This window comes from Manis javanica, chromosome 11 (genome assembly GCF_040802235.1).
Source record: "Manis javanica isolate MJ-LG chromosome 11, MJ_LKY, whole genome shotgun sequence".
NCBI lineage: Eukaryota > Metazoa > Chordata > Mammalia > Pholidota > Manidae > Manis > Manis javanica.
In genome coordinates this window covers 111,349,171-111,365,366 of record NC_133166.1, presented here as the reverse complement: position 1 = coordinate 111,365,366, position 16,196 = coordinate 111,349,171, and the positions used below count along the sequence as shown (strand labels likewise).

Here is a 16,196-nt window from a genome sequence, read left to right as displayed (position 1 = left end):
ATTCTACTCCTATTTTATCTTCTGGAGATAAAAGGCCATAAACATACCAGTGATTATTGATGTAATTATCAAAGGTAGTAATTACCATTAAAGAAGAGAAAACTTCATCTAGTCTCACTAGATAAAATGATATGCAATACAAATGTTTGTAATACTGTTATTTGAAATGAAAATAGTAACTGCATGCAAATAATAGAACTAATTTCTTCAGATAATTCAGAGACTCTCTAGAATAGTTGATTTCAAGAAGCTCAGCTCAGCTTGTGCACCTCAGTCAAAAGTACTTGATTTGGCCGTGACCCTGATGTGGATGACAACGGCCATGCCAGAGATGCCTCACGTGCGAGTCCAGGTCAGAGGCACAGTGATGCGCACGGGCAGGAACAGCCGGCCAGGCCATGCCCGGCTGCAGGGGCCTTTCCCACAGGGCAGGGGCTGTACCCGTGGCAACTTCGGTGCCCCTGCAGGAGCTGGCGTTCGTCCTGGACACTGTGAAGCCCTCCAGGGATGGCACCGCCCTGGGGGCACAGGTGTGAATGGCTACGGGCCGCGGGAGGAGCACAGGAGAGGAGGGGCAGGGCCCACCTTCAGGGCCGCGTGGACATCGTCCAGGAGCTGTGCGGCCTGGGGCTGCCTCTCCCGGTACCGGTCAAACAAGTGGTTCTGCCGGGCCCTCCTGATGATCTGGGGGAGAAAGGCGGGGGGGGGGGTCACGCTCGGGGCCGCGCCCCTCCCCACGCAGCGGGCGGGCGGGCGGGCAGGAGCAGATACTGCCCTCCGCTCCCGCCCGCCCAGCTGTCTGGGGCCGAGCCTTTGCTCATGTGACCTCTCTGGTGTTGAGGAGACAAGCGCGTGCCCCCAGCTTTCTGTGCAGGGCTACACACGAACGTTGGGCCACCGCAGGTCCCATGAGGCACAGTTAGTGTTTGATCGACCTGGTCCCTGAACATGCAGCTTCCTGACAGCTTCTAACATCCAGAGACATGGGAGTGTCCTTTGGATGAGCTGTTCATCGGGGGATGCAAATAATGGTTATCAGGTGGAGGTCTGAGCTGGCCAGCCTCCTTGTTATTTACTTATCTGAGAATCACGGCCTCCTTCCTACCATCTGCTGTAAGCTGTCCGCTCCAGAACTCCTTACCTTATCATCAATATCCGTGATGTTCATGCAGTAGAAGACGTCATACTTGAAGTAGTCCCTCAGCACTCTTCTCAGGATGTCGAACGAGATGTAGGACCTAAAGCAACAGCAGGAGACCTTCCAGATCGCGAGCTATGCCCGCACCGCGGAGCAGGCAGCTGCCAGGGAAAGGACTCTGGGGCACCTCCCCCAAGGCCTGCTGCTCTCCGCCCAAGGCCCTGCGGCCACGGGGGAGCTCCAGGTCTGAGTGCCAGGGAAACCCAGCACCTGGGCACTCCCACCAGAGCCACAGGTGCGTGGGGAGGTGCAGGGGGCAGCCGGGGATTTGGGGCTGGGGCATCGCTCCTTTTGGCTAGCAGCGTTCTCTAGTTTCTCTACAGTGAGCATGCACCACTCACAGAGTGGAAATTGCTATTTTAGTAAGAGAAGGAAAATCGGTGTTGGTCTGCCCTTCAAACTGCAGCAGCTGGCACAGCCCGAGGCTGAGGGACACGCGTGCAGGAGCCGGCAGGCCTACCTGGCATGGCCCATGTGAGATGCATCATAAACGGTCGGACCGCAGCAGTACCATGTCACCCTTCTCCCGTTTTGAGGTAGAAACACGTCCTTTGTTAGAAACGAAGGGGTAACAATCACAGGAACGCAAGAGGCCTGCACAGGGCCCCCGAATCTGCAGCAAGTGGCTGCTACAGTCCAAGGACCGCTTGGCTTTCCTGAAGAGTCACACACACCTGGCCGGGGACTGTCAGACTCCTGAGATGGCACGTCTCCGTGCACGGAGGGGCCTGGGTGTGCACAGGCTGGCAGCAAACAGAATGCTGCTTCCCACACAGCAGTTGCTTACACTCACCACGTACCCTCTGGGACTCTGGCCCGACCCAGGGCCGACGGGAGGCAGGTGGCGCCCTCTCCCTTTCACAGATGAGGACACTCATCTCCAGTCGGACCAGGTCCACCTGCCTGGAAGGGCTGGGCTTGGAGGCCACGACCGCCCAAATCGAAGCCCTATTAGCAGCTGGCTGCATGCCACCCGCCAAGTGTCCACAGTCCTAGACCAGTTAGGGGCTCTAGTCACCAACTAGGTCCAGAAGGGGGACAGTCTCCCTGCCCACTGAGGGTGCTCACTGGTGAGAATCCAGCCCTGGAATCCAGCTGGAGCCCTTTCCTGAACTTCTGGCGTCCATGGCTGCTGAGCAGAACGAGCCAAGCAAAGCCCTGATTAGGAACCAGCCCTGCTCCTTCAAACCCGCTCGGCTCCTGGCAGCTCAAGCGGGCCTGCCACTGCCCGGTGTTCCTGGCTGGCACTGCCACATCTGCAGCCACCTTATGTCCTCTGACAGCATGCCAAGGTCCGGCCTGGCTCTGAGTGACCACAGGCATTCACACCCGGGCGGGGCCCAAGAATGCACAGGGGGCTGCGGGCTTCGGACTAGTGGGTGGGCTGGGACACAGTGTCCCACGTTTCAGAGGACTGCACTGCTCCGGCCACACAGGGACCCATGTGAGCAGCTGAAGGCTCTCCACCTGGACTTGGGGGAACTCCAGAGTCCCGTGCAAGGAACAGCTTTGTGTCTGGAAGGGCAGGGGGCTCACAGGGGCCGTCTCTGCACCTGCTCCCCACAGGCTCCCTCCTACCTTGCTCCGAGTGAGGCTGTTGTACAGGCGGAGCTTGCATGACTCGGACCTGGATGGAGGAGACCACTGAGGCTGTGCCCGCCGGCCTTTACCTGCAAGGGTAGAGAGAGCAGCTGGGTCATAGGAAATGCAAATGTAAGTCACCATCCTAAAGACTGTTTTTACAATGGAAATAGTGTTTACAGTGAAATATCGCACAGTGTTAAACAATGTGGCACTGTCAGCATCGCCTGTGTCAGACCAACTGCTGCGCTGCTTGGTGTCACTGCCTCTGCACACGGCACTGGCCCTACCACAACCCGACCCCCTGTGTGGCTCAGGAGGCCCATCACATCCTTCAAACATGGGCCCTCATGTCGCTGTGGGCCCAGCGCCAGACACTGCTGTCGGTCCAGTGGAGGCACAGGCCCTGCATGGGTGGGTCACGCTGCTGGACTATGATGCAGTTTATAGCTCAGGGGCCCCTGCCTCCCCTGGGAGGACAGCCCTCTGTGGAGGCCTTGCAGGGCTGGCCGCATCCAGGTGCAGCAGAGACCAGGCCAGAAACAGCTGCTGGGCTAAGGCCTTGGAAGTCAGCACAAACAGCCCCGGCCCCTCTCCACCAGTGGGTGAGCGGCAAGAGCCTCAGTTCTGGTCCCTGTCCCTGCAGCACGCAGGTGGCTCTGTGCCCAATTCTGACGCAGACGCCGCCTCTGCTGCTGGCTTTGAGTTATCAGCCCCTGACCGCCTCTGGGAGGAGCTGGGGATGCTCCCTGCTCCTGCCACCGCCCCTGTCCCCTCTGGAGCGAGTGTCCTGGGCGCTCCCTTCTGGACTCTCAGGGGCTGCTCCAGGCCCACACTCCCAGCCAGATAAAAGGCAGTCCTCAGGCAGCCTGTGTTCTGATCACCTGGGGTGTGGGTGGGGGGTGGCTCCGGCCTGGCCAGGAATAGCCCAAGGCCAGTACTCATGCCCCATGGGCATCTGGCCACCTTGCCACCAGCCCAAGGCTCTGCTCCTGTGCCAGGAACCCAGCTGTCCCCTCAGGGCCCACTCAGTGCCAGCTTTGTGCCATGCTCACTGTGTCCAGGATGGCCTAGCAGGAAGCCTGGCATGCCTGCTCCTGTCTGGCCAAGCAGGACGAGCTGGCCACTGCAGCTCCCTCTGCCCACTTCCTGCACCTTCCCGCCTTGGCCGCTGTGTCTGCACAGATTTGTCCTGCGCCAGACCCCACACGGGCCTCCTTTGAATCTACAAGGAAGGCAGCCAGTAGACCACTGCCCACTGGGAGTCACAGGGAGTCAGTCCTGGGCTCTGTCACTTGCCCAAGGCGGCCAGTCAGCCACATGGAGGGCGCAGGTAGCTGACAGCAAAGGGGACAGGGAGGAAGGCACATGCATATGAGAGTGTGCACGTGCGTGTGTGTATGCACTCGCACACAAGCAGGGAGTGGGCAACTGGAGGGGCAGGGGGCAGACGGTGCAAACAGGAGCCCCTTACTCTAGGTAAGCACCAGCAAACTGAGGTGGCCCCAGAACCAGGGCATCAAACATCACATGCTTATAGGGCCAGAAATGCGCCTCATGGGCTCATTTTAAATACAGCCAACATCGCCAAAGGAAACAATCCATAATTTAATGACTCTCCACGTGCCGTTTATGACTCCATCTGTCTCCTCCCTAAGGCCCTGTGACTCTGAGACACAGACAGGGCTGTCATCTGGGACAACTGGGGATGCCGGCTAAAGCTGGCACGCACACCAATGAGAACCAGATGCCTGCAGGCGGGTGCTCACCCTGCTGGGCAGGAAGCCTTGGCTGGCCTGCCTGGACGGGGCTGACGGTGCAACCCAGGAGGCCTGGCCGGCAGACGCTGTGATACAACACCTGGGCATTCTAGTGCCATGAAGGGCTGCACCTGCCACCCAGCTGGCTTACACAACCTCCTATTTTCAAGAGGGGAGGCCATGGAGCTACTGCACAAAGACCCTTGATTTAATAAGAAAACTGTTCTCTGGCGCCCCCTTACACAGCTAACTGCCCCCACATCCCCACGCACTAACAGGGCCCACCTGCTAGCAAGACTCCCACGCACACTCAACCTGACGATTCTGATCCGTGTCCCCATCGCGGCAGTCACCGTGACTGTGCCTTACTTTTCTGCTTCGGTTTCTCTCTGAAGCAAGGGACACATGTTCATTCACTCACCACGCGGGCGGTCCTCTCCAGAGCCTGTCCCAGAGCATGCTACCATGGCAACGGGGCCCTGGCCTGACAGAATCACACCTGCGGCAGCTGAAGCCCCATGCACCCCCTGTGAGCTGAGTCCTACAACGAGGTCCTGGGAAGGGTGGCGGGAAAAGGAAGTAGCAGCAGGGTGGGCCAGTCCCCTGCAGCGCTGGGCCCCACCCACCTGGGAGGGACTCTGCCCAAGGCCGTGAGGTCATAGGCCGCGGAGCGGGGAGCAGGTCACACCTACATTCCCACAGACACACACAGCCAGACCTGCACCTGGCGAGGAGTTTAACGCGCCTTCCTCAGTGAGAGCCTGCGCCAGGTTCCTTCCTGGAGGGGAGGGGGCAGGGGGTGGCAGAGAGCCCCGGGGAGGAGGGGTGGCAGGCTGAGCCCTGTCCAGGGGGGCCGACGGACCTCTGCGCTGTGTGCAGAGGGGAGGCTGTTGGCACAGGGAGGAGGGAGGGTCCAGGCCCTGGACAGGGGGCTTAGGCAAAGCGGTGGTCCCTCTCCATGTTGAGAGGGTCTTACGGGAAGGAACACAGTGGGCACAGCCCAGGCACAGGGACTTAGACTGGGGATCAGCAGAGGGGGCAGGGACCAGCCATGCCAGAGGTGTGCTCGGGGCTCATGGCATGCCAGCAGGGAAGGAAGCTCAGCCGGTGGACAGGGTGCCAGGGAGTGAGGGGCTGCAAGGGGCAGCGCTCCCACCCAGGAAGGGACTTCAGAGGCGTGTGAGCCGGGCAGCTGCGTGCTTCCTGCAGCAGTGTGAGGAGGCGGATGCGCGGGTACTGATGCTCCGGGGATGTGGGAGAGGGCACTGACTACGAGGGTCCCAGGACCTGCCCGAGGCTGAGGCTGACAGGCAGCAGCACCAGCCCAGCCCCTGGCTTGCAGGCTGATGACCTGATGCGTGCCACGCCTGCCATGCCCTGGGCACGCGAGGTTCCTGGTGGCCCCCTAGCTGGCATAGGGGGTGAGAGGACTTGGAAATGGGAGGGGGCAGGATAATGGCCCCAGTGCCGCTGGGTGCCCGCCTTCCCCTGCTCCGGGTCAGCCGAGAGCAGGCCGGAGCATCCGGGGCCTCGCTGTCCTTCATGTAAGTTAAAGGTGTTTGCAGAGCATAGACCCATCTTCATCTCGTGAGGTTGATGGCGTGTGTCTGAATCATTCAACAAGGGCCCTCAGTGGAACCCCAGGCAGGCCACAGCTGAGGCTGGGAGTCCCCGAAGGCCACGCTTTGGGAGCAAGGACCAGGGAAAACCTGTCACCACAAACGTCCCCTGGGTCACCATGCTGGGCGCCCAGAGAGGTGACCCATGTCAGTGAAGCCTCCATCCTATGCTGGGCGGGGGTGGGGGTGGGGTTGCTACAGGGTTACTCAGGAAACTGAACCGCACCCCACCCACCCATTAGAGCAGGCAGAGATCAGGCCACAGTGCGGGGATGGTGGGATGTTCCAGGTGCCCCACCTGAAGGTGTCTAGAAACCCCCCGGCAGGCTGTCCAGCACCTGGCCTGCCCCTCCCATGGACGGAGGCAGGTACCCAAATCCATGGAACAGCCAAGCTGCTTGAGAGCACCAGGCAGTTCACGGACAAACACCCTTGGATTCATCAAAGGAGAAACCACACTGGAACTGCACCCCTGAGACTTTCCAGTAGTGCCCCCAAAGTATAGGCTCCTGGGGCCCCCAGAGCTCCAGCACTGAGAGGAGCCAGAGCCACGTGAGGTTTCATCTCAAAGCAGAGAAGTGACTTACTTCTGATTTTCAAAAAGTTCAAGGTCAATATTGCTTTAGTATTTAACCATTCTAAGTCTGGGGACACATACAATGCAACCTCACAGAAAGGGCAGAGAGAAGAGCCCAGGCAAACCCAAGCCAGGCAAGGACACGTCTACGTTCCTGGGATCCGGGGCACCTGATGCAGCTCCGTGTGACAGCATGAGCTTGTGGGAGCGGCTCCACGACAGCGGCACGGGGGCCCCGGTACTCAGCCGGCTCCTCGGCGCACCTGAGCCTCGCCTCCACGCGGGGGGTGCGAGTCAGCCCACCAGGCCACCCTCCTGCACCTGGTGACAGGTGCCTGCCCTGCGGGCTCCTCTGTGGCGCTGCTGCCAGGTGCCGTGCACCCGCAGGGCCCTGACCGCAGAGGCGGCTGCTGGCAGGAGAGGCCCTAGCGGCTGGGAAATGTTCCAGCTACTCTGCTACTCACTTGCTTGGTGCCCACAGGGCTCGCCTCTGCTGTGGGGGGCGCCCAGGATCGCTTCTACGTGCCTGAACCACCGAGCCACGTGGAAGAGGGGTGCGTCAGCGGGAGGGGCCGAGAGCTGCCTGAACACGTCCACGTCTGCCTGGGACAGGGAGTGCCCCTGGATATAGCTGCGCGTGCTGAGGTGCTCGTTCAGGGCCTGCACCCTGGCCGCCTCGTCACTAACGCTCAGGATGGACCTGTAGTCGGGAGCTGCAAAGACAGAGGCACGTGGTGTCAGTTGGGGGCAGAGGCCTCGGGCAAGAGTCCAGGAAGACAGAGGGTCCTGGGTGTCAACCCTTCCCCAGATATGAGATGTTCAGAACAGGCATATCCAGAGGGACAACAGACAGGTGGTTGCCTGGAACGGGGCAAGAGGGACGGGGAACGATTCTCATGGAGTTTCCACACTGAGAAGGTTCTGGAACTAGACAGAGGTACTGGTTGCACAATACTGCACTAAATGCCGCTGAAACTGTGCACTTTAAAATGGTGAATTTTACGTCACATGAATTTCACCTCAGTTAAGGAATGCAAACACGCACACATGCAGGACCCCTTTTCGGCTGATGCACACCTCCCATCCGGGCCCGGAGGGCTGGTGCTGACCAGTTCTGGGAGGGTGCTGGGGTGGGTGAGAACTGCAGAACTCTCAGCCCCACTTTGGGCCCAGCCCCGTGCAGCCAAGGCCATGTTCCCGGGAGGGCAGAGCCCCTGACATGCCTGCCCCAGGGAACAGACTGTTCAGCCAGCCACCCTTTCCTACAGCAACTACTGAAGGAGGCTGACAGCTGAATTTGTACCTCCCACAGCCCAGAGTGACTCTCTCAGGGACGGGAAGGCCACTCCTCTGAAAGGCAATTATCCGGGAGGATGGGCTCTGGGCTCCGGGCTCCGCTGGAAGACAGAGCACCACTTCAATGACTGCGGCCAGCGGACACTGCTGGCCGCAGCAGCCTCCGTCATCACCAGCCCTTTGTGATTTTCACCTCCCTGGTTCTACAGACCCTCCCCCCGCCCTCCCCCTCCCTTTAGTGCACCTGCCGCTGTCACCCCTGCACAGAATTGGAGTAACACCTGTTCTCACCACTGTAACTGATATTTGGCTGGTTTCTCTCTGGCTTGGGGGCCTCAGGAGCCAGGGCTGCCCCCAGACCTAAGCAGGAGGGCACAGCAAGGGGCCAGAGGTGAGTCGGGTGGCACCAGGCCTCTGGCTGTGGGAAGGAGCCTGAGACCGTGAGTCTGAGCCGCCCGTGAGCCATGCTCCTAATCTCAGCTATTCCACTGAAGTTCCCCGAGGGAACAATGGAAAGAGGGCCAGTGTTGCTTCCTTCCCCACAGATGCCCTGGGCTCAGGGTGCACATGGCCTGGGGGCAGCTCAGTGTGGGCGTGTGGGTCCCTCCCGCTCTGCCTGGTGCAGCTTCCCTTCTGGCACAGGGCAGAAGCCCTACACGCGAGCTCCTCCAAGCAAGTCAGTGGATCGTGGTGCTGGTCCCTCCATGGGACAGGGAGGGGACGGGGACCTACACAGCTGTGCCCACCAGTGCCCCTGCCCGTCTTCTCCCTGCCCAGCAGGGCAACAGGAAAGGCACTCCACCACACCCACACAGGCCTGACAACAGACCGCACAGCGTCTGGGGGAGCCACACGCACACAAAGGCCTTTGTACTCTTGTTTCCGCTGTGGGGAAAGCCCCTAATTCAGGTCCTGCCAATACCCACTTCTGGACACAAAGCCACCAGCCAGAAACCAATAGAAGATGAAAGCCTGCAGCATCTTCCAAGGGGCTGCAGGCCAACTATCCGGGTTCTTGGGCTGCCCTGACCTCACCTGCAGGGAGGCGTGGGCACCAAGGGGAGAAGTCTTCCCTGAGCTCTCAGGCAGATGCTATGCTTAAGACACAGGCTTCCCTCCCCACTGCACCCCAGGGGGGTTCCAGCACAGGGCGCATCTCATGCAAGGACAGCCGCCCACTTACTGTGGCCACCAGGTACCGCTGCTCTGCACACCCTGCCCACCATCTGCAAATTAGCCCCAGGAACACCCACAGAGGACAACAGTCCGAGGCTCCACCTGCAAGGATACTGGGACCTGGCCCCTCCCTCCCCAAGACCCTGGGGGCAGGCCCTGGGCAGGAACTGCTCCACAAGGTGGCCAGGGCAGCCTGCTAAGAAGGGCCAGGGCTCAGCCTTCCTGCAGCCAGCCCCGATCTCACAGCAGTGAGTGTCCCAGAGTGCAGCGCCAGGGATGGGCTGGGGTGTCCGGCGCCTCGGCCGGCAGGCCCTCCCCCACAGCACCCAGCACCCAGGCTTTGTTAAGGCTGCAGCTGCTTTTAACCCCCAAGCATGCTCAGCGAGAGCCACACTGCTGCCTGAAGGCACACCTCCCGGGGGCGCAGCTTATGATGCAAGCCAGTCCTACAAGGAGAACATCAACTCTGGAACTGTCAAAGGAAGTGATCTTCAAAGGTGGCCGGTGGTCCTGGGGTGATGCTGCCCCCAGCTTCCTCCCTTCCCTGCTGTGGCGGGGAGGGCTGTTCCGGGTAGGTCTGCGCCTTCTGCTGCGCTCTGGGGAACAGCCCCTGGGACAGCAGTGCTGACAGGAACTGCCCTACTCCCGCTAAAGGTGGAACCCAGGGAGAAGGGAGGCAGCACCTGCCAGGGCATCCTGGGCCCCAGGACCACCTAAGGGAACACAGACAGGACCTGCCCCCAGATTTTCTGCAGGGCATGTTCCTTCCCAGGAACTTCTGTTCTCCGGGGGCACCTGCCCCCAGCAGCACCCCTCGACTATGCGGAGGAGAATGACACCCACCAGAGATGATGCAGAGGCCCTGCCGGAGATGCAGAGAGCTGGCGTGGGCCACATGTGGGCTTTTGGGAGTGGTTCCCCTTGCACAGACCCTCCTGGCTCCAGTCTCCCAGCAACCTCTGTGGAGTGCAACCATCGGTGCCAGGACCAGAGCCCAGGAGAGGGAGGGGTCAGAGCTACGGACAACGGAGGCTCCCGACAGCCACTGGCTTCAGGGCCCTCCCACCCCTCAGCCCACTGCGCAGGGGAGAGGCACTCCAGGGGCTCAGTATTCTAGCAGCAGCACCGGCCCTGGGGACTCGCCGAACGCGGTTACCCTCCACAAGCCAGGTCACAGACCATTTTATTTCCTTCATTTTTCTACAATAGGCATGTGTTTTTTTTTAAAAAACGTGTCAAACGTTCTAACCAATATGAGGTAGTGGGGGAACCGCCAGCCTGGCAGAGGGCCTGTGCAGCCCATTGGGCTCCCCGCACACTCCCCCACACCACTCCCCTCATCATGAGTAAAAGAGGCTCCGCACAACACACGCCACCTCGTAAAGCTGTGGAGCATTAGCGAAATTACACTTGTAAAAGGTTTACGACGCCAGCTGACATGCAGCCAGTGCCCAGTTTGCCATTATTATTAGAATGGCTCCTGTATTAGTATTACTATCATAACCGTCCCTGGAGTTGTTTGCCCAGGGATTACACAGACATTTAAAATGTACTGTCTGGAGAAGCCCAGACCATCAAAAGGGAGGGATGGCTCAGGTGGGGGGCATGGTGCCCAGGGACACAGGCGGATGACAAGCTTCCAGGTGTCAGGCCACGGTCACCAAGGTAATTGTGGCGCCACTACATTTAAACGTGTCTCCAGGAAACAAAACAGGTTAGCTTTCAGGTGGTCCAGGGGCCTGGCCAGAATGCCGTCTGGCGTGGGCCTGCAATGCTGAGGTCATGTAAGAAGCCTCCCCTCCTGAGAGGGTGGCCACCGGGCAGGGCCTCCCAAGGAGCCCGCATGCACGGGGCACCAATCACCAGCTCCATTCAGAAACACGCTGCAGGAGAGATGCTGCCTTCGGGGGACCTCCTAACCGTGGACATGATTATCACAGCACAGAAAGCTGACATGTTCATAAAACGTTTTCTGAAACTACACAAACTCCAGAACTAGCTGATCGCTCAGCACAGACATGGAAACAAATTCACACCAAATGAGGAACGTGGTCCGGAGGCGAAATGGCACTGCATCGCCTCTTCCTCTACCCGGCTCCTTCCAGGGGTGCTGAAGCCTGCTCCTGGGGCCCTGCCCCCCTCTTCCCCGCAGCCAGGCTGCCCACACAGGGGTGGCCCTGGGCATCAGCAGCCCCAGCCCTCTGCCGTCAGCGTCTGGGGGCTGGTAGTGGGGATTCACACCAGCTCCCAGGGTCCCCGTGTGCTCAGAGCCTCAGGCAGCAAGCCGAAGTGCGGTGTGGGACCCTGCGCAGCAGGTCTGCCTTCCTCAGAGGCCCCCAGGCCAGGCTCGGCGACCCACGCCCCTCACTCACTGCCCGGGCCTCGGCTTGCAGACAGCAGCACCCAGCCCTGCGGATCACGCTCCTTCTGCAGACGCTCCTGTGGCCTGGCCAGCCGTACCCTCTGCAGCTGCACTTGTCCTCCACGTGGTCTCCTGCTGGGTGCCCAAGCCTGCCCAGGGGCTCTCAGGAAGGGAACTGGAAAAGGCTTCTCACGGGCATCCCCCACAACATGAGAGGCATGGGCACCCCTGCTCTCCACCACCTGAGGGCAATGCCACCCACTCCCCATTCCCCTCCAGCCCCTGAAGTCCAGTTGTCACTGGGTCATGGGTATCACCAGCCATCATGCTTTGCCCCCGAACCTGGACATGAGTCCTGGGGAATGGCACGGCCGTTTTCCCCTACTGGGCACCTCCAATTGCTTATTCCCCACATCAAACCCAGCACCAACCCTGCTCCTCCCAAGCCGGCCCACTGCTGCCTCTGGCCCAGGCCCCCAGGACACTGTCTTGTGTCCTTCCTGGTCTCCTGGCCTTAGGCCACACTCCTACCCTTCCTCCACAGGAGCTGGAAGAGATGATCTTTCCAAAACTCAAAAGCAAGACCTAAATTCCAAGAACAGGCTTAAGGCCCTTGCAGCCCTTGTGCTGTGGACTACCCCAGCCCTCCCCCATTGACCTCAGGAAATTGCTGGAAAACCATGCAGTTGCCCGTCTTCCGGCCTTAGTGCAGGAAGCCTTCACTGCCAGGACCCTTGGCATGGGTGGGGTCCTGGCAGTGAAGGCTGCCTGCACTAAGGCCGGGTGGGCACGGGTGAGGAGGTTTCAGCCTTGACACTCAAAGCCCACATACAGAGCCTCCCCACCCCCCTCCATTGCCCTGCCCCCCCTCAGAAGCAGAGTCCTGGAGGCTCACCAGACCCACGTCCCCCATCTCCAGGCTCTGGGACTGGGCTTGGCCAGTATACCATCTCCTACCACTGCGTCCAGCCAGGCCCAGGAGGGCCTCCCACCTGCTTCCCTACACTCCACCTTGCCCAAAGGATGGCTGGCAGGGGAGGACCCAGCCGAGGCCCTGGCAGATTTTGGAGGCACAGAGGAAGGAGCCTGGGCTCTGAACCACCTCCCCAGACTGGCCCATCCAGCAGCATGTGCACCGAGAAGTGACGGGAAAGGAGCCGCCCACGTAAGCCTCGGCCAGGAGCTGGCTGGGCAGCCGCCCCTGCATCTACGCACCGCACAGGCTTCTCACTCCCACTGCCCTCACATACTGCCCTGCTGGACGGGAAGCCTGGCCCAGCTACGACCCTCAGCCTTGTTTGCTGCTGTCTGTCCAGGGCCTGGCAATGTCCCACAAAGCAGGGGCTCAAAGCACACCCACTGAGCAGGTAGTTCAGACCCCTCCTGGCAAATCATCTGAACTACTCTGACCATTTCCCACCTACTTGCAGCTATGATGCTGCCACATGGGACTTTACTTCCCCACGTCTTTCACAAACCTTTTGGTTCTTAGGACAATCTGCTGCCCTGATGACAAGTGGGGGATCAGATGGCACTGTAGCCAGCAAAGACAGCATGGACACCGGACCACCCCAGGGGCACCATCTCTTATGACTCTCAAAAAGCAAATACTGGGAAACATGGGAACATGAATCCATAGGTGAATCAATATTCGTAGTCTATAAATGTGTTTTCTTCTTTAGAAACACAGCAATGCATACCAGCTTTATCCTCTTGTCTACCTTGACTCACTCTGAAACTGGGGACCTTGTAATCATTCTGAATAGAACCATGGAAGACAACACAGTGTTAGCAGTTAAGATCCACACTGTGCTCAAACAACCTGGGTGGGAAGCCTGGCACTGCCAGTAGCGAGCTGTGTGACCTCGGATAAATCACTTCACTTCTCAGAACCTCCAGATTCTTGCCTGTACAGGAAGATGAGAACAGCATATACCAAAGGGTCGCCATAACACATGTATTTAGATCAGTGCCTGGCACAGACTGATGCTGAGAAAAATGCTAGCTGCATTATTATTTTGAAAACTCTTTGAACTGAGCTATAAAAAATGAAACCAGAAGTCTGACCTAACATGCAGCCATCAAAGAGGGCCCCCAATCTGCAGGGCAAGGTCTCTGCAATGCGTTCCATCCACCTGGGCGTCCTCGGAGCTGAGACTCACCTGCCTAAGACAACTGGGCCTTGGAATGGGGGCTCAGCTTCAAGCTACAAAGGCAAAGCCATAAACCCAGTGCCATCACAGGGGCCACCAGACATCCGAGACACCCAAAGATAACTGGAAGTGAAAAGAATATTGTAAAGAGAGCCTCCTTGCAAGCTGGGAAGATGGTCACTTTCGTCCACTTGGAAACGAAAAGCATTCCGAAACTGGAAACCAAAAGTATCTAGAACTCTGGCCGTGGTATGAGGCCATTATCATTTTATTTCCTGCTTCCTCAGAGGGGGGAAGTCTGGGGTGGGGGGAGGGGGCACTGTGGGGCACGGGTGGGGTGGAAGCACGGGTGAGAAGGAAGAGCAGGCAGGCCATGCCCTACCTGGGTCAGCGCGCTGGCTGAGAGATACTGCCCTAAGGTTTAGGACGAGGAAAAGCCATCCGCTGTCCAGATAACTTGGTGTTTGAAAATCCCATTTACGTATCAACCTCCAAAAACAGACCAGCTCTTACTAAGGTTCTGAAGCAATAAAAGACAAACCTAGTACGTCATTTATATGCTAAAGTGAACCAAAAAAAACACACTTTTATTAAAAACAACACAGAAACAAGCTCCAGTTTTCATCACTGACACAGCGCCTCTCCTGTTCCAGGCATTGTTCTAAGTCCTGCACATCCACGACTCCTTTGACATACACACGTTACTCACTGTACTGTGAGGAAGGGGTAGAGCTGGGACCCCCAGACACCAGGCCAGCTCCAAGCTGGGCTGTGAAAGGCGCTACTATTTTATGGGAGTCTGGGTGGACTTCTGAGGGCTGCGTGGCAGTGCAGGAATCTGGGCACACCTGTCAGTTGCAAGGAGGCACGCCAGGAAGGTGGGTATTAGCATGGATCAGCAGCCCTGTCACCTGAGTGCCTCCCACGTCATCAGGCCACCCAGGTGGTCAGAGCTCCTGGCCTAGAACCCCAGAGCCCTCAGGAGCAAGGGAGATCCCAGGTGCCAAGGAAGCCTGACACCGTTCAGCTGTAGGCGGGGTGGCATCCTCTCAGTACCTGCATGTAATTTTCACCAGCCAAGAGAATAAGAACTACACACTGAGGATTCCTCCTCAGGAATTTTTGCTCCAGGCTTAGGAATCTAGGCGACAATCTCTGGTCTTTCTGGCACCTACAGTCTTGCTTGAGGGATGGTGGGAAAAGACCCAGTGCTCTTCGGAGGTCTATCTGTGGACGAACTTGTCCACCCCCTGGTGACATGGGTGACCTGTGTGGGCAGAGCTGGAGCTGCTCACTGAACCTCCTGGGCGGTGGCAATAAGCTGGGGCAATAATGCCCCGACCAGGAAGATCCCAATGGCCACTGTTCCGGGAGCCCCAGATGAAAGCCTTTGTGAAGAGCCCAAGCCCTTTCATGTGTGCGTCCCTGGCATGCCCGGGTCTCCTCCGCCACCCCCGGATGCTGCTGCGAGGAAACCAAAAACCCTGGGATCTGCCGGTCCCAAGACCAAAAGTCCAGCGGGGCCAGGAGGGGGCGAGATCCCACCCAGGGGCCGGTGGGGGTAAAAAGTAGGGCCACCACCTCGGGGTCGGGGGCACACCCAACAAAACGACTGAGGCTGGGAAGGGGTAGGGGGATAGTTAGAGGAGCCCCAGCCCTGCCTGCGCGTCCCGGGGTCGCCCCCAAGCCCGCCCTCAGGTTTGGAGTCACTCATCTATCTGCCCCCGGGAGCCAGAACCCTAAGCGCGGGGTCGCCCCTGCGAGCCGGGTGCCAGGCACTCTCGGAGCCTGAATCGCTATCTGCCCCGGGGACCCAGCCCCCTGACAGCCGGTCGCCCCCGCCCGCCCCGGGAACACAGCCCGTTAGACCCGGGGTCCCCGCCCGCCCCGCCGCGGGCACTCACCCTGCTCCCCGGAGGAACCTGCCATCGTAGGAACTGGGGCACCGCCGCCGCGGAGACAGCTTCCCAGAATCTGATGCAACCGCCGCCCCGGAAGGCCCGCCCCGCGCCCGCCCCGCCTTCCGGGACCCGCCCGGTCGCTAGGCAACGCCACGCCTCCGGACGCCGCCGCCCGCCTCGGGCCGGGAGCCGTGTTTCCCCGCGCGGCGGCCGGCGCCCTGGAGCACCGTCCCCGGGGCCGGCGCGGGGCTGCAGTCTCGCCGCGGGGAGACAGGCGTCAGGGCCAGATCGTCTCACGCACGGGTGCCAGCGCTACGCTACGTGGGTTTGGGCCAGCCCCGGCCGGGCAGTCGGAGCGCGCCTCTCAGGGGCAGGAATGTGCTGGCCCGGGGGGAGGACAAGTTCCAAGGAGGCTTGGAGAATGCGTGGGCAGTGCCTTCCAGAGGGGCAGTCCAGCAAATGACCCCAGGCGACCACAGGACACGCTGGAGCAGCCCTGGCAAGAGATGGGGCAGGAGCCCAGGCTAGGGCTGGCGCTTCTTGAAACATCTTGTAAGCTAAGCCAGCAACGGC

The 16,196-nt window shown here is 59.7% G+C and overlaps 1 protein-coding gene across 3 annotated transcripts in view; it reads right to left on the bottom strand.

The window, feature by feature from the left end:
• The window catches only part of CARS1 (cysteinyl-tRNA synthetase 1), a 44,715-nt gene extending 28,969 nt beyond the window's left edge, over nucleotides 1–15,746 (bottom strand). For 2 of the 3 annotated variants that reach the window (XR_012123037.1, XM_073217316.1), the window contains exons 1-6: nucleotides 15,627–15,746; nucleotides 7,200–7,448; nucleotides 2,777–2,868; nucleotides 1,659–1,747; nucleotides 1,142–1,238; nucleotides 586–684 (exon numbers count right to left, since the gene is read on the bottom strand). Coding sequence is in view for 2 of the 3 variants with exons in the window: in XM_073217316.1 (XP_073073417.1) it covers nucleotides 586–684; nucleotides 1,142–1,238; nucleotides 1,659–1,747; nucleotides 2,777–2,868; nucleotides 7,200–7,448; nucleotides 15,627–15,651 (651 nt within the window). In the remaining variant the exon portion in view is untranslated. The remainder of the gene's footprint in view (nucleotides 1–585; nucleotides 685–1,141; nucleotides 1,239–1,658; nucleotides 1,748–2,776; nucleotides 2,869–7,199; nucleotides 7,449–15,626) is intronic. The other variant, XM_073217317.1, reaches the window with a different exon arrangement.
• Nucleotides 15,747–16,196: the final 450 nt, after the last annotated feature.